The 26,500-nt window shown below is 42.5% G+C and overlaps 1 protein-coding gene across 20 annotated transcripts in view; it reads right to left on the bottom strand.

Moving 5' to 3' along the window:
• Positions 1–3,487: 3,487 nt before the first annotated feature.
• rbfox1 (RNA binding fox-1 homolog 1) overlaps positions 3,488–26,500 on the bottom strand; it is a 783,527-nt gene continuing 760,514 nt past the window's right edge. For 13 of the 20 annotated variants that reach the window (XM_062036671.1, XM_062036672.1, XM_062036670.1 and 10 more), the window contains 2 exons: positions 17,073–17,150; positions 3,488–3,757 (listed from right to left, as the gene is read on the bottom strand). In XM_062036671.1, the coding sequence (XP_061892655.1) occupies positions 3,680–3,757; positions 17,073–17,150 (156 nt within the window). In that variant the 3' untranslated portion in view covers positions 3,488–3,679. Of the gene's footprint in view, positions 3,758–14,543; positions 17,151–18,841; positions 18,948–26,500 lie in introns of those variants that run through there. The other 7 variants (XM_062036680.1, XM_062036673.1, XR_009824520.1 and 4 more) reach the window with 6 other exon arrangements.

The following is a 26,500-nucleotide window of genomic DNA, read 5'->3' as shown; positions in this document are numbered from 1 at the left end:
TGTGAAAAGACGTAGATCAGGGGTCACCAACCTTTTTGAAACCAAGAGCTACTTCTTGGGTACTGATTAATGCGAAGGGCTACCATTTTGATACACACTTAAATTGCCAGAAATAGCCAATTTTCTCAATTTACCTTTAACTCTATGTTATTATTAATTATTAATGATATTTACACTTAATTGAACGGTTTAAAAGAGGAGAAAACACGAAAAAAATGACAATTACATTTTGAAACATAGTTTATCTTCAATTTCGAATCTTTAAAATTCTAAATTCAACCGAAAAAAAGAAGACAAAAACTTAAAAAAATAATTTATGGAACATCATTAGTAATTTTTCCTGATTAAGATTAATTTTAGAATTTTGATGACATGTTTTAAATATATAACAAATTGGACCAAGCTATATTTCTAACAAAGACAAATCATTATTTCTTCTAGATTTTCCAGAACAAAAATTTTTAAATAAATTCAAAAGACTTTGAAATAAGATTTAAATTTGATTCTACAGATTTTCTAGATTTGCCAGAATAATTTTTGTGAATTTTAATCATAATAAGTTTGAAGAATTAATTTCACAAATATTCTTCGTCGAAAAAACAGAAGCTAAAATGAAGAATTAAATTACAATTTATTTATTATTCTTTACAATTAAAAAAATACATTTACTTGAACATTGATTTAAATTGTCAGGAAAGAAGAGGAAGGAATTTAAAAGGTAAAAAGCTATATGTGTTTAAAAATCCTAAAATCATTTTTAAGGTTGTATTTTTTCTCTAAATTTGTCTTTCTGAAAGTTATAAGAAGCAAAGTAAAAAAAATTAATGAATTTATTTAAACAAGTCAAGACCAAGTCTTTAAAATATTTTCTTGGATTTTCAAATTCTATTTGAGTTTTGTCTCTCTTAGAACTAAAAATGTCGGGCAAAGCGAGACCAGATTGCTAGTAAATAAATACAATTTAAAAAATAGAGGCAGCTCACTGGTAAGTGCTGCTATTTGAGCTATTTTTAGAACAGGCCAGCGGGCTACTCATCTGGTCCTTACGGGCTACCTGGTGCCCGCGGGCACCGCGTTGGTGACCCCTGACGTAGATATTATGTGACTGGGCCGGCACGCAAAGGCAGTGCCTTTAAGGTTTATTGGCGCTCTGTACTTCTCCCTACGTCCGTGTACACCGCGGCGTTTTAAAAAGCCATGCATTTTACTTTTTGAAACCGATACCGATAATTTCCGAACTGATACCGATAATTTCCGATATTACACTCCGATATTATCGGACATCTCTAGTTTTTAGCGCTCTATCGGACAAGGGGACTTTTGGTATTAGTGTTCCTGGGAAAAAAAAGGGACTCAAACACATACTGTACAGCTAAAAGTGTATATATCATTTATACACACATACACATTGGACCCCCCAGACACATTTTTTTCTCTCAATGTGGCCCCCCGAGTCAAAATATTTGCCCAGCTCTGTTCTAGGTGTTAGCTATTAATAGCAATGTGGATCTATCATAACAACATGGCCGCAAAGTGTCCGTTGCTTCGCGTGGACTGCTTTTGCACGTGTGCACGCACTACCTGTGCGTGCGTGTTGACAAGACCGGTTAAATGGCGGCCATAAACATCAATCGTTTTGTTCGGGCCGGTAAAACATTTTGTTGTATAAACTTTGTCATTTGGAAAAATATCAAACACAACCTGTGTGGAAGTGGCACCTTTAAGTCTGTCAAGTACAGTATATAAAATCAACTTTGGGCACAGTACCGAACCTTGGGGCACACCACACTTTATGCCCTGTGACTGACAGCCAGTCAGTCGAAGGTGTACTGAATAGGCGGGCTGTCACCCAAAGTCAGCGGGTAAAGATTGTGTTAGATGTAAATATAAACGGAATACAATGATTTGCAAATCCTTTTCAAGCCATATTCAGTTGAATATGCTACAAAGACAACATATTTGATGTTCAAACTGATGAACATTTTTTAATTTTTCAAATAATCATTAACTTTAGAATTTGATGCCAGCAACACGTGACAAAGAAGTTGGGAAAGGTGGCAATAAATACCGATAAAGTTGAGGAATGCTCATCAAACACTTATTCGGAACATCCCACAGGTGTGCAGGCTAATTGGGAACAGGTGGGTGCCATGATTGGGTATAAAAGTAGATTCCATGAAATGCTCAGTCATTCACAAACAAGGATGGGGCGAGGGTCACCACTTTGTCCACAAATGCGTGAGCAAATTGTTGAACAGTTTAAGAAAAACCTTTCTCAACCAGCTACTGCAAGGAATTTAGGGATTTCACCATCTACGCTCCGTAATATCATCAAAGGGTTCAGAGAATCTGGAGAAATCACTGCACGTAAGCAGCTTCGATCCCTCAGGCTGTACTGCATCAACAAGCGACATCAGTGTGTAAAGGATATCACCACATGGGATCAGGAACACTTCAGAAACCCACTGTCAGTTACTACAGTTGATCGCTACATCTGTAAGTGCAAGTTAAAACTCTCCTATGCGAGGCGAAAACCGTTTATCAACAACACCCAGAAACGCCGTCGGCTTCGCTGGGCCTGAGCTCATCTAAGATGGACGGATACAAAGTGGAAAAGTGTTATGTGGTCTGACGAGTCCACAATTCTAATTGTTTTTGGAAACTCTGGACGTCGTGTCCTCCGGACCAAAGAGGAAAAGAACCATCCGGATTGTTATAGGCGCAAAGTGTAAAAGCCAGCATGTGTGATGGTATGGGGGTGTATTAGTGCCCAAGACATGGGTAACTTACACATCTGTGAAGGCACCATTAATGCTGAAAGGTACATACAGGTTTTGGAGCAACATATGTTGCCATCCAAGCAACGTTACCATGGACGCCCCTGCTTATTTCAGCAAGAAAATGCCAAGCCACGTGTTACATCAACGTGGCTTCATAGTAAAAGAGTGCGGGTACTAGACTGGCCTGCCTGTAGTCCAGACCTGTCTCTTATCGAAAATGTGTGGCGCATTATGAAGCCTAAAATACCACAACGGAGACTGTTGAGCGACTGAAGCTGTACATAAAACAAGAATGGGAAAGAATTCCACTTTCAAAGCTTCAACAATTAGTTTCCTCAGTTCCCAATCGTTTATTGAGTGTTGTTAAAAGAAAAGGCCATGTAACACAGTGGTGAACATGCCGTTTCCCAACTACTTTGGCACGTGTTGCAGCCATGAAATTCTAAGTTAATTATTATTTGCAAAAAAAAAAAAAAAAGTTTATGAGTTTGAACATCAAATATGTTGTCTTTGTAGCATATTCAACTGAATATGGGTTGAAAGGGATTTGCAAATCATTGTATTCCGTTTATATTTACATCTAACACAATTTCCCAACTCATATGGAAACGGGGTTTGTATTATTGCTGGTGTCATTTCCATTAATGCTCGTGTAGTCTCCAAGAAATCACTTTTCACAGAGGAAACCGAGTGGGAAAAACTTGAGAAAACCAAACTTTATTGATGGTTATTGGTAAGTGGAAGAACCATAGTACATGCACATACAATGACGGTGCAGGAAGCCTTGTTTTGAACCACAACACCTACTGGAAGCAGCACTTGGATAAAGTAGTTGCAGAGTCAGACATTCAGCATAGTGACCACCTTCATCGTCCCAGTTTCTCAACAAACATCCTCACTCAGCACACAGAGCTGAGGTAAACCGCACCGATACTTTTCATGGCTGCCTTTTGTGAGGTGCATTTGAGGGGTTTTCCCTATGATAGATACAAAAAGGAAGAGAAGTATTTAACGACAGCACTAATTCGGACCGTCCGTAAACAGAACGTGGTACAGGCCAACACTCCCGTTCCCCAAGTAGCGTGGTTCAAATACACTACAGATTGATTCCATTAACTTCTATTTACATTATTCCTTAACTTGTTCACAATTGAGTCACTTCTCATATGTATATAATTGTGTAACAGTCAAACAGTTACTTTTCAAAGAGTAAAGGTTGAGAGTCTTTAAAAGCAGGGTGTCACCCGGGTTGCCAACCGTCCCTTGAAAACCAAAATCGCCCCCGAAATTAGAAACCGGGAGCCTTTGTCCTGAAATACCTTAAGGAACAAACATATTTTGTCAAATGTCACTTAATTATATGACATTTGAAGACAAACTAATTCCAAAAGAGAAAACAAAATGCCACGACTCACCAACTCTTCTGTCTTCGCTGTAAACCCCAAGAAACTACATCATGCGATTGTCACGCTGAAAGACAGTGATCCATTTTATTCTGTTAATTTCGTTATTTGGAATTAAAAACATACTTTTTCAACAATTTGTGTGTCCCCAAAAAAGGTCATCCACTCTCTTACCGCTTATACTCATTAGCCTTTCCCAGTTGATTTTGGGCGAGAGGTGGGGTACACCCTGGTCGTCAACCAATCGCAGGGCACGGAGTACCCGGAGAAAACCCACACACACAAGTGAAGTGAGGTGAAGTGAATTATATTTATATAGCGCTTTTCTCTAGTGACTCAAAGCGCTTTACATTGTGAAACCCAATATCTAAGTTACATTTTTAAACCAGTGTGGGTGGCACTGGGAGCAGGTGGGTAAAGTGTCTTGCCCAAGGACACAACGGCAGTGACTGGGATGGCAGAAGCGGGGATCGAACCTGGAACCCTCAAGTTGCTGGCACGGCCGCTCTACCAACCGAGCTATACCGCCCTAAGGATAACATGCAAACTTTACTCAGAGATGCCCCAATGGAGATTCAAACCCAGATGTCCGGACTGTGGGGCCTACATGCTAACTACGACCCAACTTATGACTTAGACTACCGGTAACTTTAATGATCCACAAGGGAAACCTTCTCTTGTGACTGGCGGGCGGTCAGCGCCATAAAGGTGAGCGGGTCCCTGGGTAATTGGGGCGCGGACAACCAACAGGACAGACTAAGTTCAACAGCCCAGTAAGGCAATTAGTCTAGGAGAAGGATCTCTGATATAAAATACCCCTTCCAACCCGCACCAAGCCAGCGTGGAAGGTGTAGGCTAATAACCAGCACGAAGAGTACGCCAAGAAGACGGCCCCCAGTCCCCAGCAGTTCCAGAGCTCCAGACCAAGATGGCGGTTCGTTAAGGCAAAGAACAGGGGGTGATCGTTCACTATGGCAGAAACATGCTGAGGCTTTCGTCCAGCAGTGGACTGACAACGGCTGATGATGATGAAGGGAAATTGTTCAAAATTATGAATTATGTAATTAAATTCAGGTTTGACCATCCATCCGTTCATTTTCTTTAACATATCTGGGGTCAGCAGTTTGAGTAGGGCAGCTCAGACTTCTTGGTCTCTGGCTGCCTGAACCAGTTTCAAGGGAGACATAATCCCTTAGTGTGCCTAGATCTACTCTGTGGCCTACTTCCGGCTGGGCATGCACGGAACACCTCACCAGGGGTGCGTCTGGGAGGCATCTGGACTAAATACCCGAGCCATCTCAACTGGCGAGCTCTTGATGCGAAGGAGCAGCGTCTCTGCACTGATTCGATTCGATTCCAGTTTCCGCCATCGTAGTCACGACCGTTGTGTCCTTGGGCAAGACACTTCACCCACCTTATGAATGGGAATAAATGCCGTACAGTACATGCAAACTTTACTCAGAGATGCCCTAACGGAGATTCAAACCCAGATGTCCGGACTGTGGGGCCTAAATGCCAACTACGACCCATTTTATGACTTAGACTTAGACTAACTTTAATGATCCACAAGGGAAATTGTTCAAAATTATGAATTATGTAATTAAATTCAGGTTTGACCATCCATCCGTTCATTTTCTTTAACATATCTGGGGTCAGCAGTTTGAGTATGGCAGCTCAGACTTCTTGGTCTCTGGCCGCCTGAACCAGTTTCACAGTAAGAACACCGAGGCCAGCTGGGAGACATAATCCCTTAGCGTGCCTAGATCTACCCTGTGGCCTACTTCCGGCTGAGCATGCCCGGAACCCCTCACCGGGGGTGCGTCTGGGAGGCATCTGGACTAAATACCCGAGCCATCTCAACTGGCGAGCTCTTGATGCGAAGGAGCAGCGTCTCTGCACTGATTCGATTCGATTCCAGTTTCCGCCATCGTAGTCACGACCGTTGTGTCCTTGGGCTAGTGTGTCGTGAGATACAGTCTGGTGTGCCGTGGGAGATGATCTAATTTCACCTATTTGGGTTAAAAATATTTTTTGCAAACCAGTAATTATAGTCTGCAAATGATGTGTTGTTGTTGAGTGTCGGTGCTGTCTAGAGCTCGGCAGAGTAACCGTGTAATACTCTTCCATATCAGTAGGTGGCAGCCGGTAGCTAATTGCTTTGTAGATGTCGTAAACAGCGGGAGGCAGCGTGCAGGTAATAAGGTGTCTAATGCTTAAACCAAAAATAAACAAAAGGTGAGTGCCCCTAAGAAAAGGCATTGAAGCTTAGGGAAGGCTATGCAGAACGAAACTAAAACTGAACTGGCTACAAAGTAAACCAAAACAGAATGCTGGACGACAGCAAAGACTTACTGTGGAGCAAAGACGGCGTCCACAATGTACATCCGAACATGACATGACAATCAACAATGTCCCCACAAAGAAGGATAAAAACAACTGAAATATTCATGATTGGTAAAACAAAGTAGATGCGGGAAACAATTGCGACTTCTTACTATCAACTGAGTTTCGTTTTCTAATGATTTCTGCTGGTGGTGTGCCTCCGGATTTTTTCAATGCAAAAAATGTGCCGCGGCTCATACAGTAGGCAGCCACCCTTTTGTCAGTCTACCCCAGGGCAGCTAGGGCTCCAAATGTAGCTTACCACCATATTTGTGTGAATGAGGAGTGAATGAACGACGGGTTCTCAGTTCCCTGTGAAGCACGTTGTTTGTCTAAAAAAAGCGCCGTATAAATCTAATCCATTATTATTATTACCCAAAGCTTGAGACCCAAACCCGCTAGACGAGATCTGACCGATCTAAGTCTGATAAAAGCCTACTCGGATGAGACGCAAAACGCTTTCTAAGACAAACCGAACAGTCCAGTTGCGATGGATTGAATGCCCTGAGATGACAATGACCTGGATGAATGACAACATTCATAGACATCTTCCAGATGCTACCTGGTTTGCCAGTCGAAAAAGTAAAACTATAGTTTTAAACGCAAAAAAAAGACAATAGAAGGAATCATCACAAAGGTCGGGGTGAAGATAGTCTAACAAGGTCTCCCGTATTCGTTTTCGGGCGGGTTGGCAACCCCCAGGTGTCCCGAACAATACCATGAGAATAAAAAGACAGGGGAAATGTACAACTACTGCGCTGATATGTCTCAGATTATGTTCAATTACAAATAGTGCAAAATAGTACATTGGACAAAGTAAACCATGAGCATACATACTGCATAACTACAAAGTGGTTATTTGGAAAGAAAATCAGAACATGACTTTGAAAAGAAGACAGCTCGCCCTAATGTGTCTAATCTAAAACTGTATACCATAATGTGTTTCATATAAGAGAACATCTTCACGACACAGTTCAAATATGTTACAACGTCGGATTGTTTTGTTTTAATTCTAAATACTAAAGAAAAAAAGGCAAAAACAAAAAACAAAATGCAAGATATTCTTTAAATTTCTCCAACAATATAAAAATTGTCAATTTTACCAATGAATATATTGGAAGTTCCTATGAAAACATCTACCATTGCTACTCGGAACAGAAACGCATCAGTGCCACGGATCTAAATGTTCTCCTTTTTATATTATTCGTTTTCATATTGTACCTCACAGACTAGTCGACTAACTAAAGAGATGCTTAGGTTGCCATGACGCGCCTCTCCCCCTGTTGGATATTATGCAGAATATTGGTAAACACAAAAACACACCGGATATGTTGCTATCCACTGGATCCTTTGGCTTGACGTGATGTGCGAGAGAAACCACATTATTGAGGCGATAAAGCTACAGTCTGAATAACGTGCCCACTCGCATCATTGACTCCTTAGCGACTAAACTATTCACACATGTTTCTATCTAAACCTAAACTAGCGGGGATTGCTTATAACTAGCATCTAAACTTGAGATTGTGACTAAAGTCCCCCCTGAAACAAAAAAACAAGAACCCGAAGTCTGGAAAAAACTATTAAGTCACAGAAAGGGCAAATTGTACAGGAATTTATAACAGGTAATAAAATAAATAAAATAATACACATAAAAAATACTTGTTCAGATAACAATGAAAAATACTGAATTTTTCCACAACGCACATAACCGTAGATTTTCTGTACAAAAGGTGTGGAAAGTGGAGGTCATCCCCCCCCCAAAACAAAGAAAATAGGGAAGTTATGATCTAGAAATAACAAGAGTTCAAAGAATTAACAATCTTTTGCTGATCTATGCTGCTTTTTACTTTCCTGCACATTTAGGTCCTATTCTCCCGTTTGCACTGAAGTGTTTTTGTACGTGCTGGAAGTTACGCACCTTTTCTCTTATTCCTGTTCTCCCATCCGGACCCTGGACACCCCCACCCCGTGTCAGTGAGGCTCAGGTGCGAGCTCATCCCTAATAAACGGACTTTTGCCTATGACACCTTTTTTGGGGGCTTTGGCTGGAGTGAATGCCATCCATTCATCCATATTCTTCCGCTTATCCGAGGTCGGGTCGCGGGGGCAGCAGCCTTTTGAACAATTTCCCTTGTGGATCATTAAAGTTTGTCTAAGTCCAAGCAGGGAAACCCAGACTTCCCTCTCCCCAGCCACTTCGTCCAGCTCTTCCCGGGGGATCCCGAGGCGTTACCAGGCCAGCCGGGAGACATACCGTAATTTCCGGACTATAAGCCGCTACTTTTTCCCCTCGTTCTGGTCCCTGCGGCTTATACAAGGGTGCGGCTTATTTACGGCCTGTTCTTCTCCGACACCGACGAAGAGGATTTCGGTGGTTTTAGTACGCAGGAGGAAGACGATGACACAATGATTAAGGACTGACTTTTCCTATACCGGTAGGCTGGTTATTTTGATAACGTACAGGCCGGCACTTTGTATTACTTTGCACCGTTGTATTATTTGTACTCTGCACGAATGCTGTTTGCCATGTCAAAGATGTGAAAGTTTGATTGAATGATTGAAAGATTTATTGTTAATAAATGGGATACTTTGCGTTCCCAAACAGTCATCTCTGTCCCGACAATCCCCTCCGTGGTAGCAGGAACCCCTATATACTACGGTAATCACACCTCAAAACCCTGCGGCTTATAGTCGGGTGCGGCTTATATATGGAGCAATCTGTATTTTCCCCTAAATTTAGCTGGTGCGGCTTATAGTCAGGTGCGGCTTACAGTCCGGAAATTACGGTAGTCTTCCCGACGTGTCCTGGGTCTTCCCCGTGGCCTCCTACCGGTCGGACGTGCCCTAAACACCTCCCTAGGGAGGCGTTCGGGTGGCATCCTGACCAGATGCCCGAACCACCTCATCTGGCTCCTCTCCATGTGGAGGAGCAGCGGCTTTACTTTGAGCTCCCCCCCGGATGACAGAGCTTCTCACCCTATCTCTAAGGGAGAGACCCGCCACCCGGCGGAGGAAACTCATTTCGGCCGCTTGTACCCGTGATCTTGTCCTTTCGGTCATAACCCAAAGCTCATGACCATAGGTGAGGATGGGAACGTAGATCGACCGGTAAATTGAGAGCTTTGCCTTCCGGCTCAGCTCCTTCTTCACCACAACGGATCGATACAGCGTCCGCATTACTGAAGACGCCGCACCGATCCGCCTGTCGATCTCACGATCCACTCTTCCCTCACTCGTGAACAAGACTCCGAGGTACTTGAACTCCTCCACTTGCACTCCACTCTTTTCCGGGCGAGAACCATGGACTCGGACTTGAAGGTGCTTTAAAGGCCTACTGAAACCCACTACTACCGACCACGCAGTCTGATAGTTTATATATCAATGATGAAATCTTAACATTATAACACATGCCAATACGGCCGGGTTAACTTATAAAGTGACATTTTAAATTTGCCGCTAAACTTCCGGTTCGAAACGCCTCTGCGGATGACGTATGCGTGTGACGTAGCCCGGCGAACACGGGTATGCCTTCCACATTGAAGCCGATACGAAAAAGCTCTGTTTTCATTTCATAATTCCACAGTATTCTGGACATCTGTGTTCGTGAATCTGTTTCAATCATGTTCATTGCATTATGGAGAAGGAAGCCAAGCAAGCAAAGAAGAAAGTTGTCGGTGCGAAATGGACGTATTTTTCGAACGTAGTCAGCCACAACAGTACACAGCCGGCGCTTCTTTGTTTACATTCCCGAAAGATGCAGTCAAGATGGAAGAACTCGGATAACAGAGACTCTAACCAGGAGGACTTTTGATTTGGATACACAGACGCCTGTAGGGAACTGGGACAACACAGACTCTTACCAGGATTACTTTGATTTGGATGACAAAGACGCAGACGTGCTACTGTGAGTATGCAGCTTTGGCTTTTTTTTGCGTATGTACGTAACTTTTTTAAAATATATAAGCTTTATGAACCTTGGGTTAGGTGAACGGTCTTTTGGGCTGAGTGATTGTGTGTGTTGATCATGTGTTTGAATTGTATTGGCGTGTTCTATGGAGCTAGGAGCTAGCAGAGGAGCTAGGAGCTAGCATAACACGTACCGTACGTGCGCGTCAAGTACGTAACTTTTTAAAAATATATAAGCTTTATGAACCTTGGGTTAGGTGAACGGTCTTTTGGGCTGAGTGATTGTGTGTGTTGATCAGGTGTTTGAATTGTATTGGCGTGTTCTATGGAGCTAGGAGCTAGCAGAGGAGCTAGGAGCTAGCATAACAAACACGCAGGTGTTATTATGCAGGATTAATTTGTGGCATATTAAATATAAGCCTGGTTGTGTTGTGGCTAATAGAGTATATATATGTCTTGTGTTTATTTACTGTTGTAGTCATTCCCAGCTGAATATCAGGTACCGTGAGTATGCAGCCTTGGCTGCTAAACATTCGATAACTTGACCGTATGTGCGCGTCACGTACGTAACTTTTTAAAAATATATAAGCTTTATGAACCTTGGGTTAGGTAAACGGTCTTTTGGGCTGAGTGATTGTGTGTGTTGATCAGGTGTTTGAATTGTATTGGCGTGTTCTATGGAGCTAGGAGCTAGCAGAGGAGCTAGGAGCTAGCATAACAAACACGCAGGTGTTTTTATGCAGGATTAATTTGTGGCATATTAAATATAAGCCTGGTTGTGTTGTGGCTAATAGAGTATATATATGTCTTGTGTTTATTTACTGTTGTAGTCATTCCCAGCTGAATATCAGGTCACCCCCGGCTCTCACAGCATCTTCCCTATCTGAATAGCTTCAACTCCCCACTAGTCCTTCACTTGCACTTTACTCATCCACAAATCTTTCATCCTCGCTCAAATTAATGGGGAAATTGTCGCTTTCTCGGTCCGAATTTCTCTCACTTCATGCGGCCATCATTGTAAACAATAGGGAACTTTGCGTATATGTTCAACTGACTACGTCACGCTACTTCCGGTAGGTGCAAGCCTTTTTTTTATCAGATACCAAAAGTTGCAATCTTTATCGTCGTTGTTCTATACTAAATCCTTTCAGCAAAAATATGGCTATATCGCGAAATGATCAAGTATGACACGTAGAATAGATCTGCTATCCCCGTTTAAATAAAAAAAATTCATTTCAGTAGGCCTTTAAAAGATAATACTTTCAACCACAAAAGGCCGCGTCAATCGAGGCTCTGCTTGCATGGTGATGTCTTCTTCCGCCTGGGTGCGACTCCGTAGATGAAATGTTATTTTAACCGCTTTGACGTTATTTGGGATGTCAAAGGTTCCGTTTAAGTACAACGATCTGTGATGGGCTTAGATAGCTGTTTGTGTAATGCTACATTATTTATGCACTGTCTATTGTATACCGTAGTTTCCGGACTATAAACCGCTACTTTTTCCAACGCTTTAAACCTTTGCGGATTATTCGTGTTTTTCTTTGCTAAGACTGAATAGGTGTGGTATTGTTTGTGCTATCTTTTGGACGAGTTCGATAATGTACTTCCTGTTTCGCGCCGTAAATATATCCATCCATAGCGTTTCTGCTGGACAGGATAATTCATTCAATCATCACTCCAGGTAAAGTTTGTACATTTTACAATATAACTACGACAATTTATGTTTTCCAAACCGTCCCATGTGTGATGTCTACAGGAGTGTCTGCATGCATATTTGTACGGGCTATCATAATGTAATCAAGCTAGCGTCATTAGCATTAGCGAACATGCTAACACGTTTACAAGTGTCCGTGTTAGAATTATTAACTTAGAAACTTTTTGCATTGTTTCAATTGAATAAATTCACCAAAACGATTCTGTTTAGCTGATTGGAGAGCTAGCTTCCACAGCTAATGAGTCCATAACGATGGCTTCTGTTTTGTTTGATCAGCTGTTTCACTGCCGTGTTACAGGCACTGAAACATTTACGAAATCTTTCGTATCGGTATATATCTGGGGCTTATAGTCCGGGGAGTCCTGGGCATGACGTTAAAGTGCATCCGGCAGTGGAGGCTCCTCTATGGGGTTTTGGGGCACTAGGAGGTTAACCCCTTTACTACTGTTACCCCAGGTGGCCCTTGGCAAAGGCCTAGTACCTGACTGCCCCCTAGCCAGGGATACGGTGAAGACCTCAACGGCGGAGCAGGCGGAAGACGGTAGATTTAAGAACTACCGGGTAACCCCTTTACTACTGTTACCCCAGGGGGCCCTTGGCAAAGGCCTAGTACCTGACTGCCACCTAGCCAGGGATACGGTGAAGACCTCAACGGCGGAGCAGGCGGAAGACGGTAGATTTAAGAACTACCGGGTAACCCCTTTACTACTGTTACCCCAGGTGGCCCTTGGCAAAGGCCTAGTACTTGACTGCCCCCTAGCCAGGGATACGGTGAAGACCTCAACGGCGGAGCAGGCGGAAGACGGTAGATTTAAGAACTACCGGGTAACCCCTTTACTACTGTTACCCCAGGGGGCCCTTGGCAAAGGCCTAGTACTTGACTGCCCCCTAGCCAGGGATACGGTGAAGACCTCAACGGCGGAGCAGGAGGAAGACGGTAGATTTAAGAACTACCACAATGGCTGTGATGGCGGAAGAAGACTGCAGCAGAAAAGGGTCCCCAGTCGTCTTGGGACTCCATGCCACTGGACCCTGACTCGATTCTGTCAAGGATCGTGTGGTGACTGTCTGTGCACCAGTCTCCCCATATAAAACAAAGTCACGCACAGGCATCCTCCATAAAGGGATACACCCCTACCAGGAGGATCGTCATGCTCGTTTGAGTGACCGCCGATGATGAGTCCGGTGCGGCTAACATATGTAAACATATTGACTTCTTCTAAATTTGGTGGGTGCGGCTGAAATACCGGTGCGCTCTATAGCCCAGAAAATACGGTAGTCACCTAGTTTAATGATGGCCTCAGAGTCCAAGTCTAAATTGTTCTATGGCCTGGACATCCGTCAGTTCCAGGATGTCAAACTAATGTCCTTCCACTGAGATCACGCTTCTTCTCTTCCATTCAAGCAGACAACGATTAATTTTGGATTAGTGTTAGTTAAATCAGAGTGGCATCGTGGCCTTTGTATCCTGTGATCCTCGTAGTAATAGATCTTTCCTGGTGTCTCAATTAAGGCAATCGGAATAGATCTGAGAGTTTATTTTACCATTTTATTATGCATGTTTAAACCGCATCCGAACTTCAAGTTCAAACCTTGTTGGGTTTATCGCAGCATCAGAGTACGATGGGAGAATACATGAACACCCATTACCTGAACGCCCACATTTCAGGGTTGCTCCACCCAAAATGCGCATCTCGGAAAGGCGCACGGTCGACAATCCCTTTCTTTCACTTAAGCACATGGGAGAATAGGGCCCTTAATGTCCACAAAAACTCAGGCTGAATCCCAATTCTCCACCGTTATAACCCTTCCCACTACGTCTTACCAGAAACCCTCAAACCTCGAATCAGAGGGCCAGGACATAGTGGCGGGAAAATATGCCCCAACAGACGAGATGACCCTCGTTTCCCGCTACGTCGCCATCACTTGCTGCTTGGTGGCTGTTAACGATTATCCGTTCATTTTCTACGGTTTGTCCCGCTCAAGATAACGAGCTATAAAAAGCGAAGGTCGTAGTATTCAGAAGATACTTTTTGCAAAATAGTTGCGTTCCTTTCATCATTCTGACAAGCGTTTTTTCTTCAACGTGATTGGCTGCTCAGCGGCCTTGAGATCGGTAGGTCGTGAGTTCAAACCCCGGCCGAGTCATACCAAAGACTATAAAAATGGGACCCCATTACCTCCCTGCTTGGCACTCAGCATCAAGGGTTGGAATTGGGGGTTAAATCACCAAAATGATTCCCGAGCGCTGCCATCACTGCCGCTTACTGCTCCCCTCACTTCCCAGGGGGTGGAACAAGGGGATGGGTCAAACTCAGACGGTAATCTCACCACACCTAGTGTGTGTGTGACAATCAGTGGCATTTTAACTTTTACTTGAATCCTTCGAAATTTGTAGTAATGTCCGTTTTCTGCAAGTCCGACATCGGAATTTATTAGCTCGAGCTGCGTTAGCTAACTCTAGCAATTTAAAATAAATATTCGAAACATGGAAATATTTACACAAAGTAGCAAAGGACTGAATGCCTGATAAAAATGTCGTGACTATGAAAGTCCATCCATCCATCCATCCATTTTCTTCCGCTTATCCGAGGTCGGGTCGCAGAGAAGCCCACACTTCCCTCTCCCCAGCCACTTCGTCCAGCTCCTCCCGGGGAATCCTGAGTCTTTCCCAGGCCAGCCGGGAGACATAGTTTCCCCAACGTGTCCTGGGTCTTCCACTTGGCCTCATACCGGTCGGACGTGCCCTAAACACCTCCCTAGGGAGGCGTTCGGGTGGCATCCTGAGCAGATGCCCGAACCACCTCATCTGGCTCCTTGGTGGCTTTACTTTGAGCTCCTCCCGGATGGCAGAGCTTCTCACCCTATCTCTAAGGGAGAGACCCGCCACCCGGCGGAGGAAACTCATTTCGGCCGCTTGTACCCGTGATCTTGTCCTTTCGGTCATAACCCAAAGCTCATGACCATAGGTGAGGATGGGAACGTAGATCGACCGGTAAATTGAGAGCTTTGCCTTCCGGCTCAGCTCCTTCTTCACCACAACGGATCGATACAGCGTCCGCATTACTGAAGACGCCGCACCGATCCGCCTGTCGATCTCACGATCCACTCTTCCCTCACTCGTGAACAAGACTCCGAGGTACTTGAACTCCTCCACTTGGGGGAAAGATCTCCTCCCCAACCTGGAGATGGAAGTCAATAGTTCTTATAATTACATACGTGTGTGGTTTCTGCTCAGCTATCTTGTGCGTGAATGCGATGCGATGGGAACTTTGTCAAAACTTGATCGTAGGTGTGTTCGGGACCACACTTCAGTTCCTTATCAAAGTATTTCTGATTCTGATTCTGAGGGCACTTAAAGTTAAAGAACCACTGATAGTCACACACACTATGTGTGGTGAAATTACCTAGAAAACCTACTCAGTGGCCTAGTGGTTAGAGTGTCCGCCCTGAGAACGGTAGGTCGTGAGTTCAAACCCCGGCCGAGTCATACCAAAGACTATATAAATGGGACCCATTACCTCCCTGCTTGGCACTCAGCATCAAGGGTTGGAATTGGGGGTTAAATCACCAAAAATGATTCCCGGGCGCGGCCACCGCTACTGCTCACTGCTCCCCTCACCTCCCAGGAGGTGATCAAGGGTGATGGTCAAATGGAGAGAATCATTTCGCCACACGACACCTCCGCTCCGGACAGGCTAACCTCCTCCAACCTCCGAGGACAAAGCTACGAACAATGGGAGACCGGGCTTTCTGCTCCGCCGCTCCCAGTCTGTGGAATGCTCTCCCTGACCACCTGAGGGCACCACAGACTGTGGATGCTTTTAAAAAAGGCTTAAAAGCCCTTTTTTTAAAAAAAGCCTTTTTTTTTTTATAGATATGTGCATACTAGCTATAGCTATTTGGCTGTTCTAGTTTTTATTTTTATTTATTTATTTATTATCTTTTTTTTAATTTATTTTTTAATACACTGTAGCACTTTGAGATTGCTTACTCAATATAAAGTGCTTTTTGCAAATAAAATATATTATTATTATTATTATTATTACACCTAGTGTGTGTGTGACAATCATTGGTACTTTAACTTTAAATTACCCTCTGCATTTGACCCATCCCCTTGTTCCACCCCCCTGGGAGGTGAGGGGAGCAGTGAGCAGCAGCGGCGGCCGCGCTCTTGGACCTTTCTTTAACCTTATAAGAGAATTGGCACAGCATTTCCACAAAACGGGGGGCAGGATGACGGGGAGAATTAGGATTCCGCCTATGTCAGTGTTCTTTAACACTTCTTACCTCTGCATGAAAATACATCATAGTTTAAAAAACAAAAACAACAACCTCAACATTGTCCACTTAAAGGCATGTATGAAAAAGGAGATACATGCTATCAAAAAACATGTTACTTTGATATACAGTATAACCCCACAAGATTGGTGTACAACAATCTGATAAATATTTCCTCTGTGTCCTAATTTTACATGAACAGTTTGTCTATTAGTACCATGGACAAAAAAAAAACAAAAAAAACCTCTATGGCTGATAAAGTATGTGTAAGTATTTTTAAATCTCGATAAATTAAAAACCCACAATATCAAAATACACAGCACAAAATATCTGAGGTATAAGATGAAAAATATCAGCTGTCTTTTTAGTTTTTAGATATTTTTCTCGCTTAGGAGATGCTCAAATTATGCTTTAATTGCACGTATTGCAATACCCAGGCCTCAGCAATGTCTCTCTTTTTAACTTGCGGATCGCATTCTCGCACACACACGCACACACACACTCACACACACACACACACGTTCTTCCTGTCCGTTTGTTGCGTTTCGGTTGGCCGCGCTGTTAATAGGGTGCAAAGCGGCTGTAGCCTCCCCGGTATATACTAGCCTGGAGAGAGGACAGCACAAGCCCCACATCGTCCACGTGGCTCCGGGTTTTGGCATCTGACAGCGGGGCGAATGTATTCTGAAAAACATGTACAGACAAACATCGTATCACACACACATCCAGTACTCCAGACGGCAAAGACAGGTTCAAGGAAGCACGGAAAGCAGCCAAGAACAAAGACGTTGTCAACCTTTTTACAAACCCCGTTTCCATATGAGTTGGGAAATTGTGTTGGATGTAAATATAAACGGAATACAATGATTTACAAATCCTTTTCAACCCATATTCAGTTGAATGCACTACAAAGACAACATATTTGATGTTCAAACTCATAAACTCTATTTTTTTTTGCAAATGTAGTTGGGAAAGGGCATGTTCACCACTGTGTTACATGGCCTTTCCTTTTAACAACACTCAGTAAAGGTTTGGGAACTGAGGAGACACATTTTTGAAGCTTCTCAGGTGGAATTCTTTCCCATTCTTGCTTGATGTACAGCTTAAGTTGTTCAACAGTCCGGGGGTCTCCCTTGTGCTATTTTAGGCTTCATAATGCGCCACACATTTTCAATGGGAGACAGGTCTGGACTACAGGCAGGCCAGTCTAGTACCCGCACTCTTTTACTATGAAGCCACGTTGATGTAACACGTGGCTTGGCATTGTCTTTCTGAAATAAGCAGGGGCGTCCATGGTAACGTTGCTTGGATGGCTCCAAAACCTGTATGTACCTTTCAGCATTAATGGCGCCTTCACAGATGTGTAAGTTACCCATGTCTTGGGCACTAATACACCCCCATACCATCACACATGCTGGCTTTTACACTTTGCGCCTATAACAATCCGGATGGTTCTTTTCCTCTTTGGTCCGGAGGACACGACGTCCACAGTCGTCCACAGTTTCCAAAAGCAATTTGAAATGTGGACTCGTCAGACCACAGAACACTTTTCCACTTTGTATCAGTCCATCTTAGATGAGCTCAGGCCCAGCGAAGCCGACGGCGTTTCTGGGTGTTGTTGATAAACGGTTTTCGCCTTGCATAGGAGAGTTTTAACTTGCACTTACAGATGTAGCGACCAACTGTAGTTACTGACAGTGGGTTTCTGAAGTGTTCCTGAGCCCATGTGGTGATATCCTTTACACACTGATGTCGCTTGTCGATGCAGTACAGCCTGAGGGATGGAAGGTCACGGGCTTAGCTGCTTACGTGCAGTGATTTCTCCAGATTCTCTGAACCCTTTGACGATATTACGGAGCGTAGATGGTGAAATCCCTAAATTCCTTGCAATAGCTGGTTGAGAAAGGTTTTTCTTAAACTGTTCAACAATTTGCTCACGCATTTGTTGACAAAGTGGTGACCCTCGCCCCATCCATGTTTGTGAATGACTGAGCATTTCATGGTATCTACTTTTATACCCAATCATGGCACCCACCTGTTCCCAATTAGCCTGTTCACCTGTGGGATGTTCCAAATAAGTGTTTGATGAGCATTCCTCAACTTCATCAGTATTTATTGCCACCTTTCCCAACTTCTTTGTCACGTGTTGCTGGCATCAAATTCTAAAGTTAATGATTATTTGCACAAAAAAAAAAAAAAAGTTTATCAGTTTGAACATCAAATATGTTGTCTTTGTAGCATATTCAACTGAATATGGGTTGAAAATGATTTGCAAATCATTGTATTCCGTTTATATTTACATCTAACACCATTTCCCAACTCATATGGAAACGGAGTTTGTACGTCCAGCGACTACGTTTCCGGTCTTACGTTACCGTTATTCCGGTGTAAAGCCGTGGTGGATGAAAAGACCCGTGACCGGATCAATCGTCATGCAGCAAGGACAGCGAGACGCTTCATGCCAGGGAAACATGCCAACAGCTATGTGAAAGAAATCCAGTTGATCATGACAAATTAGAGGGACGGATGGATAAAAAAAACTCAAATCAAAGGTCTTTGAAGATGGATCATGCTGAATTATGGCTGAATTAAGGTGAGTATCATTCTTTGCTAGGTTCCCTTCAGCTTATAAACGTCTAAGGCCCCTTCTACACTAAGACGGCTAAAGTTATCCAGGGTAAGTCCCACCTAACCTTATCCTTGTCCACACACACACAATGGTCGTTTAAGACCCCCGCCCTACATCCGTCAGGTGGCGCAACGCGACCGTGTACGCATGCGCGGAAAATGCACACGTCCTAGTCACCTCCAGTGTTGCTTTGTGGGCAAGTTCTTAAATGAAATGTAACTTATCTGAACAATATCCAGTGTTGTGGTCTTACTTGCCAACCCAACAATTTTCCGGGAGACTCCCGAATCTCAGTGCCTCTCCCAAAACTCTCCCGGGACAACCATTCTCCCGATTTCGAGCCGGACAACTATATTGGGGGCGTGCCTTTAGCGTAGTCTCTCACCTGAAAAGGAGACTATTATATATGTCTCCGTCATCCATAGGTTTATCTATAACTAGGGATAATGTTTGATAAGAAATTATCGAGTTCGAGCCCATTATCGAATCCTCTTATCGAACCGATTCCTTATCGATTCCAGATAGGTTGTTGTATATGGAAAAAAACACAATATTTGGTTTAACAAAAGCTCACTTTTATTTTATAAGAAAATAAATAAATAAAATAAATAAATAAATATTGACTGTTACACCCCTAAAAAAATAAAAATATTGACTGTTGTTACCCAAAGTATATTAAGTGGGATTTTTCAGAAAAACAAATATATACAGTAACACAAACACAACCTGTCTCTGTGATCACTATAGGTGTATAAATAATAATATAGTGTTAAATAAAATCAGTCCCTTGGGCACAAAACTGAAAATAACACAGCTCTCCAAAAAGTGCACTTCTGCTGCTATTGGAACATACTAACTACACACACTATGAACACCACAGTCATCAATCAACAATTCTTCCCCCCTTACATGAGAGCGAAGCCTGGCAATAATTGCATATTGCCTGTCCTGCCCTCACTATACGTGTTGAGGTTATACAGCTTGGCAGACAGCTAACAAACAATCCAAGACGTCTAATAAAGTTCCAAAGCAGATTAGTCCATTTAGGCTCTTTATTGTTGTTGATCTTGCTTTGTCTTTTCCTATCTTTACTTTTGTCTTGCACTGGACTGTTATTATTATTATTTTTTTTAAAACTGAAATACACACAATGACAAATGTATAAGCTATGTGATTCAATTAGCATACTGAAATGTAATACACAATATGTAAATATTAGCTTCACACAAATATACAGTACTATCATCAAACAAATACTTCTGAGTGTTGAAACTATTTCGATGGTGGAAATATACGACTTGCAGCCATTTTAAGTCTTCAAAACATCCATTGAAACAGTGCACAAAAATCGTTTTTATAATAGACATTTTAGTATCAAATTTAAACACTTTCCACCTTAATATTGAGTTACATAAACAAGTTAAACAGTTTACTTACAAACTTATCTTTTCCAAGGCTTGTAGGAGCTAACACAACTTGTCTACTTCTCAATTGTCTCAACCCGGAAGTGCCCAAACTAATGTAGTATTTTCATATCGCCACAAGGTGTCAGTAAGAGTCTACAATCAAATGGGCATAACATTGCGTCTCACAGGGCAATTCCTGTGGGAAGGGATTCGTTCCGAGGGATTCGAATGAAGAACCAACTCTTTTTCTTTACTATAGTGGTCTCGATAACGGGAACCGGTTCTCAAAAAGGGATTCGAGTCCGAGGACTCGGTTCTTTTCTTATCGAACAACCGGGAAAACCGGTTTCGAGCATCATCCCTATCTATAACCCATAAAGTAGGCAGGCACGGAGCTATTTCTCAGCGTGTGTTTATTCCAGTCGGCATGTTAATACACTGACACACAACATCCGGATTCCCATCATGCATTGCTTCAAAACTACGGCAAGTAGTAATGTCCAAAATTTCCAGCCGGACAAACAATATTGGGGGCGTGCCTTAAAGGCACTGCCTTTAGCGTCCTCTCTCACTTGAAAAGGAGACTATTATATATGTCTCCGTTATCCATAGGTTTATCTATAACCCATAACACGGTGGCTAAATGGATATAGTCACTCATGAACGGTCAGAGAAGCACAAGGCTGGTCACAGTCCAGTATTATGGGCCACCTTGCTAAATGGAGACCCGAGGGTGTAACATATGCCGAGACAAAGATGGCTATGCTGATAGCTGCAAGCAACATCCCGTTCTCATTTGCGGATGTTTTCAACAAATCCGTGAAGGATATGTTCCCGGATTCAGAGATCGCTCGCCAGTACTCAAATTGCAGAACAAAGGCTACTCAAATAGTGAAAGGTAAGTGTTTTTTTTTTTTAAAGTAAGCAGCAAGTACAGTACTGTTAGTAGAACAACTGTGTTTACATTACTGTGTACTGTACTATACACATATATATATATACACTACCGTTCAAAAGTTTGGGGTCACCCAAACAATTTTGTGGAATAGCCTTCATTTCTAAGAACAAGAATAGACTGTCAAGTTTCAGATGAAAGTTCTCTTTTTCTGGCCATTTTGAGCGTTTAATTGACCCCACAAATGTGATGCTCCAGAAACTCAATCCGCTCAAAGGAAGGTCAGTTTTGTAGCTTCTGTAACGAGCTAAACTGTTTTCAGATGTGTGAACATGATTGCACAAGGGTTTCCTAATCATCAATTAGCCTTCTGAGCCAATGAGCAAACACATTGTACCATTAGAACACTGGAGTGATAGTTGCTGGAAATGGGCCTCTATACACCTATGTAGATATTGCACCAAAAACCAGACATTTGCAGCTAGAATAGTCATTTACCACATTAGCAATGTATAGAGTGTATTTCTTTAAAGTTAAGACTAGTTTAAAGTTATCTTCATTGAAAAGTACAGTGCTTTTCCTTCAAAAATAAGGACATTTCAATGTGACCCCAAACTTTTGAACAGTAGTGTATATACGTACACTACCGTTCAAAAGTTTGGGTTCTAATGGTACAATGTGTTTGCTCATTGGCTCAGAAGGCTAATTGATGATTAGAAAACCCTTGTGCAATCGTGTTCACACATCTGAAAACAGTTTAGCTCGTTACAGAAGCTACAAAACTGACCTTCCTTTGAGCAGATTGAGTTTCTGGAGCATCACATTTGTGGGGTCAATTAAACGCTCAAAATGGCCAGAAAAAGAGAACTTTCATCTGAAACTCGACAGTCTATTCTTGTTCTTAGAAATGAAGGCTATTCCACAAAATTGTTTGGGTGACCCCAAACTTTTGAACGGTAGTGTGTATATATAGTATATACATAAAAAATACTTAAATTTCAGTGAATTCTAGCTATAAATATACTCCTCCCCCCATAACCCTGCCCGTCCCCCCCAATCTCCCGAATTCGGAGGTCTCAAGGTTGGCAAGTATGGTTGTGGTATTTCAATGAACTGGAATCCAGTGTGATGTGGTGCCCTATTGTAGTGAATCACACCCGAGCCATCATAAATTCATCAAATCTTTAATAAACACGTAAAGTAAACAATGTGATAAAGAACATTTTACATCAATCCATCTAGGGATCTAGATATCTGGTCAGGACACTCCTCACTCTTTTGCCTTCACCTTCATTGTCCATTCCTTTTTGGTGACTTTATATACTCTGGACCGAGACGTTGAGTCCGCGACATACATGGCGGACAATAACTGATAGTCTGCTTTGTCAGCCCAAAAACATTCGCCGTTTTCCGTAGTCTTCACCCCACAGACCAGGTAATACAAAGCACACGCTACCTTTTTTATCACATCCACGGGAGCCCGCATTTTTCGGTAAGTAGAATCACAGCTGACCTAGACATTCCAAAGTTCTCTTTCCGCCTGGAAAGTGTTGTATCCCAAATAGCTGCAATGGCTTTCTCTTAAGGTATTCATGTGTGATTTCCACAAGCGTCTGTACAAACACGGGCATGTCTGGATGACTCGCCTCCATCTTTCTTGTGGTTGCCGCCGAGTTACCGAATAGGTTGTTATGAAGCTGGCTGTGGCGCGGTCTTTCTGACGTCACCTCCTGTGTGGGGCGCGGTCTTTCTGGCGTCACTTCCTCTCCGAACTCAGTTTGTAAACGATCAATGAGTCCATACAAAGCTAAGAGCCTGAGATTCAAGAAATACACGGCGCACTTACCCGTGTAAAAAATTGTCCGAGGAGGGGGACCTTAAACGCTGGTTTAGTGTGGCTGAAACGGGGCTTAGGCTAAATAATTATTCGTTTAAGGGGTTATCCGGCTTAGTGTAGACATAGCCTCAGAACCCAAAGCGTGCCAGAGTACAGCTCTAATGTAGACCTAGACATTCCAAAGTTCTCTCTCTGCCTGAAAAGTGTTGTATCGCAAATAGCTGCAATGGCTTTCTCTTAAGGTATTCATGTATGATTTCCACAAGCGTCTGTACAAACACAGGCATGTCTTGATAACTCGCCTCCATCTTTTTTTTGTGGTTGCTGCCGAGTTACCGAATAGGTTGTTATGAAGCTGGCTGTGGCGCGGTCTTTCTGATGTCACTTCCTGTGTGGGGCGCGGTCTTTCTGGCGTCACTTCCTCTCCGAACTCAGTTTGTAAACGATCAATGAGTCCATACAAAGCTAAGAGCCTGAGATTCAAGAATTACACGGCGCACTTACCCGTGTAAAAAATTTGTCCGAGGAGGAGGACCTTAAACGCTGGTTTAGTGTGGCTGAAACGGGGCTTAGGCTAAATAATTACTCGTTTAAGGGGTTATCCGGCTTAGTGTAGACATAGCTTCAGAACCCAAAGCGTGCCAGAGTACAGCTCTAATGTAGAGTAGGTCAGGGGTTTGAAAGTCTTATATCGTCGGCCTCCCGCCAAGATGCCCCATAATTCATCAAAGAAGGCTTTTCCTTTCAACATTGTTCGTTCCTTACACTTTGTTGTCAGTTTGAGCCTATCCACATGCTTCTCCGATGAGCAACGACGTATTGCGTAGGTTTACTATTTATAGAGCTGTCTTTGTTGGCACCTTGTGAGATGTATACTTAAACAGTTTTCAATAGCGTTTTCTGTCATATTTGATAGACTCTTAATAAGGGTCTGGGGCCTCCAGTAGAGTGGGAATACAAGTTGCCTCTATATTGAAGCTATCATCATATATATCTGATTTATGACGCCAAAATACTTCCGAAGTAAATAGATTTGATCAAAACAGTATATATATATATATATATATAATTAATATTTACTATAACTGAATGACCTAAATTGTTTACTTCCGTGTCTACCTCTTTAAAGCGTTGTAATCAATAAGAAGTATGAAGCAGATCAAATCAAAATGGATAGGTGTGAAATGATAAGTGTAATTTAGATTTTGTATAGTGATGGGACATTTTTTCTTCTTCTAATAATATCCACAAAGTTCAGCGAGCAGGTTGTCTTATGTGTGACCATGTGTGTTGAATTTTTTGTGCCAGTTGAATGTTTTTTTTTCTCTGCACCATGACTAGGAAAGGTTGTTTGGATTGGGCCGTATAAGTAGGTGCTGTGTTTGGAACGTCAAAAAAGCCTAACATTTTCACATCGTGTTGATATTTTTGTGTATCGTTTTGTTTGATTGATTAATAAATTCTTTAAAAAAAAATTTAAATGAAATAAAATAAAGATAAAAAAAAATTTAATAAATAAAAAATAAATAAATAAATAAATTAAAAAATTAAAAAATTAAATTAAATTAAAAAAAAGGCCTAACATTTTCACATTGTGGACAAGATGGTGACAATTTGCCACGTGTCAGACCCCTGGGTATTTATATTTGATATAAAAACACCCTGCACGGCCAGGTTGCTTATTGAAATTGAACTTGTGCCGTGGTTTGGACCCCACTGGTCTATCCTATCCTAAATGACAACGCAGCGGATATGAGGATGGAACCCAATTTTAACATTATGTTATATACTTCTGTATTTTCCAATTGTAGATATTAAACGTGCAGAGAAGTATAAAGCTTATACGCACATACCTTCACAAAAGTTTATTTATACCACACCAAAGCTCTAACCCTTATCCTGAATCATCCCTTTTTTCCTTTTCAGTGTACTTTGCTATGCTAATAGTTGTTTTTGTAATGCAAGTGTCGCTTTGACCTTAGGGTTAGAGCCAACAAATAGATATTTCATCATTGGTGTGGATGAACATTTTTGTCAACCGAGTGTGGGTATGTTTTTCCCCAAAATACCTGCAGGCGTAGTGAGGACATACAAACCCCGTTTCCATATGAGTTGGGAAATTGTGTTAGATGTAAATATAAACGGAATACAATGATTTGCAAATCCTTTTCAACCCATATTCAGTTGAATGCACTACAAAGACAACATATTTGATGTTCAAACTCATAAACTTTATTTTTTTTTGTGCAAATAATCATTAACTTAGAATTTCATGGCTGCAACACGTGCCAAAGTAGTTGGGAAAGGGCATGTTCACCACTGTGTTACATGGCCTTTCCTTTTAACAACACTCAGTAAAGGTTTGGGAACTGAGGAGACACATTTTTGAAGCTTCTCAGGTGGAATTCTTTCCCATTCTTGCTTGATGTACAGCTTAAGTTGTTCAACAGTCCGGGGGTCTCCCTTGTGCTATTTTAGGCTTCATAATGCGCCACACATTTTCAATGGGAGACAGGTCTGGACTACAGGCAGGCCAGTCTAGTACCCGCACTCTTTTACTAGGAAGCCACGTTGATGTAACACGTGGCTTGGCATTGTCTTGCTGAAATAAGCAGGGGCGTCCATAGTAACGTTGCTAGGATGGCAACATATGTTGCTCCAAAAGCTGTATGTACCTTTCAGCATTAATGGCGCCTTCACAGATGTGTAAGTTACCCATGTCTAGGGCACTAATACACCCCCATACCATCACACATGCTGGCTTTTACACTTTGCGCCTATAACAATCCGGATGGTTCTTTTCCTCTTTGGTCCGGAGGACACGACGTCGACAGTTTCCCAAAACAATTTGAAATGTGGACTCGTCAGACCACAGAACACTTTTCCACTTTGTATCAGTCCATCTTAGATGAGCTCAGGCCCAGCGAAGCCCACGGCGTTTCTGGGTGTTGTTGATAAACGGTTTTTGCCTTGCATAGGAGAGTTTTAACTTGCACTTACAGATGTAGCGACCAACTGTAGTTACTGACAGGGGATTTCTGAAGTGTTCCTGAGCCCATGTGGTGATATCCTTTACACACTGATGTCGCTTGTTGATGCAGTACAGCCTGAGGGATGGAAGGTCACGGGCTTAGCTGCTTACGTGCAGTGATTTCTCCAGATTCTCTGAACCCTTTGATGATATTACGGAGCGTAGATGGTGAAATCCTTAAATTCCTTGCAATAGCTGGTTGATAAAGATTTTTCTTAAACTGTTCAACAATTTGC

The sequence above is a fragment of the Entelurus aequoreus genome, linkage group LG25 (genome assembly GCF_033978785.1).
Source record: "Entelurus aequoreus isolate RoL-2023_Sb linkage group LG25, RoL_Eaeq_v1.1, whole genome shotgun sequence".
NCBI classification, from domain to species: Eukaryota; Metazoa; Chordata; class Actinopteri; order Syngnathiformes; family Syngnathidae; genus Entelurus; species Entelurus aequoreus.
The sequence above is the reverse complement of the archived record's forward strand: the minus strand, read 5'-3'. Positions and strand labels throughout refer to the sequence as shown.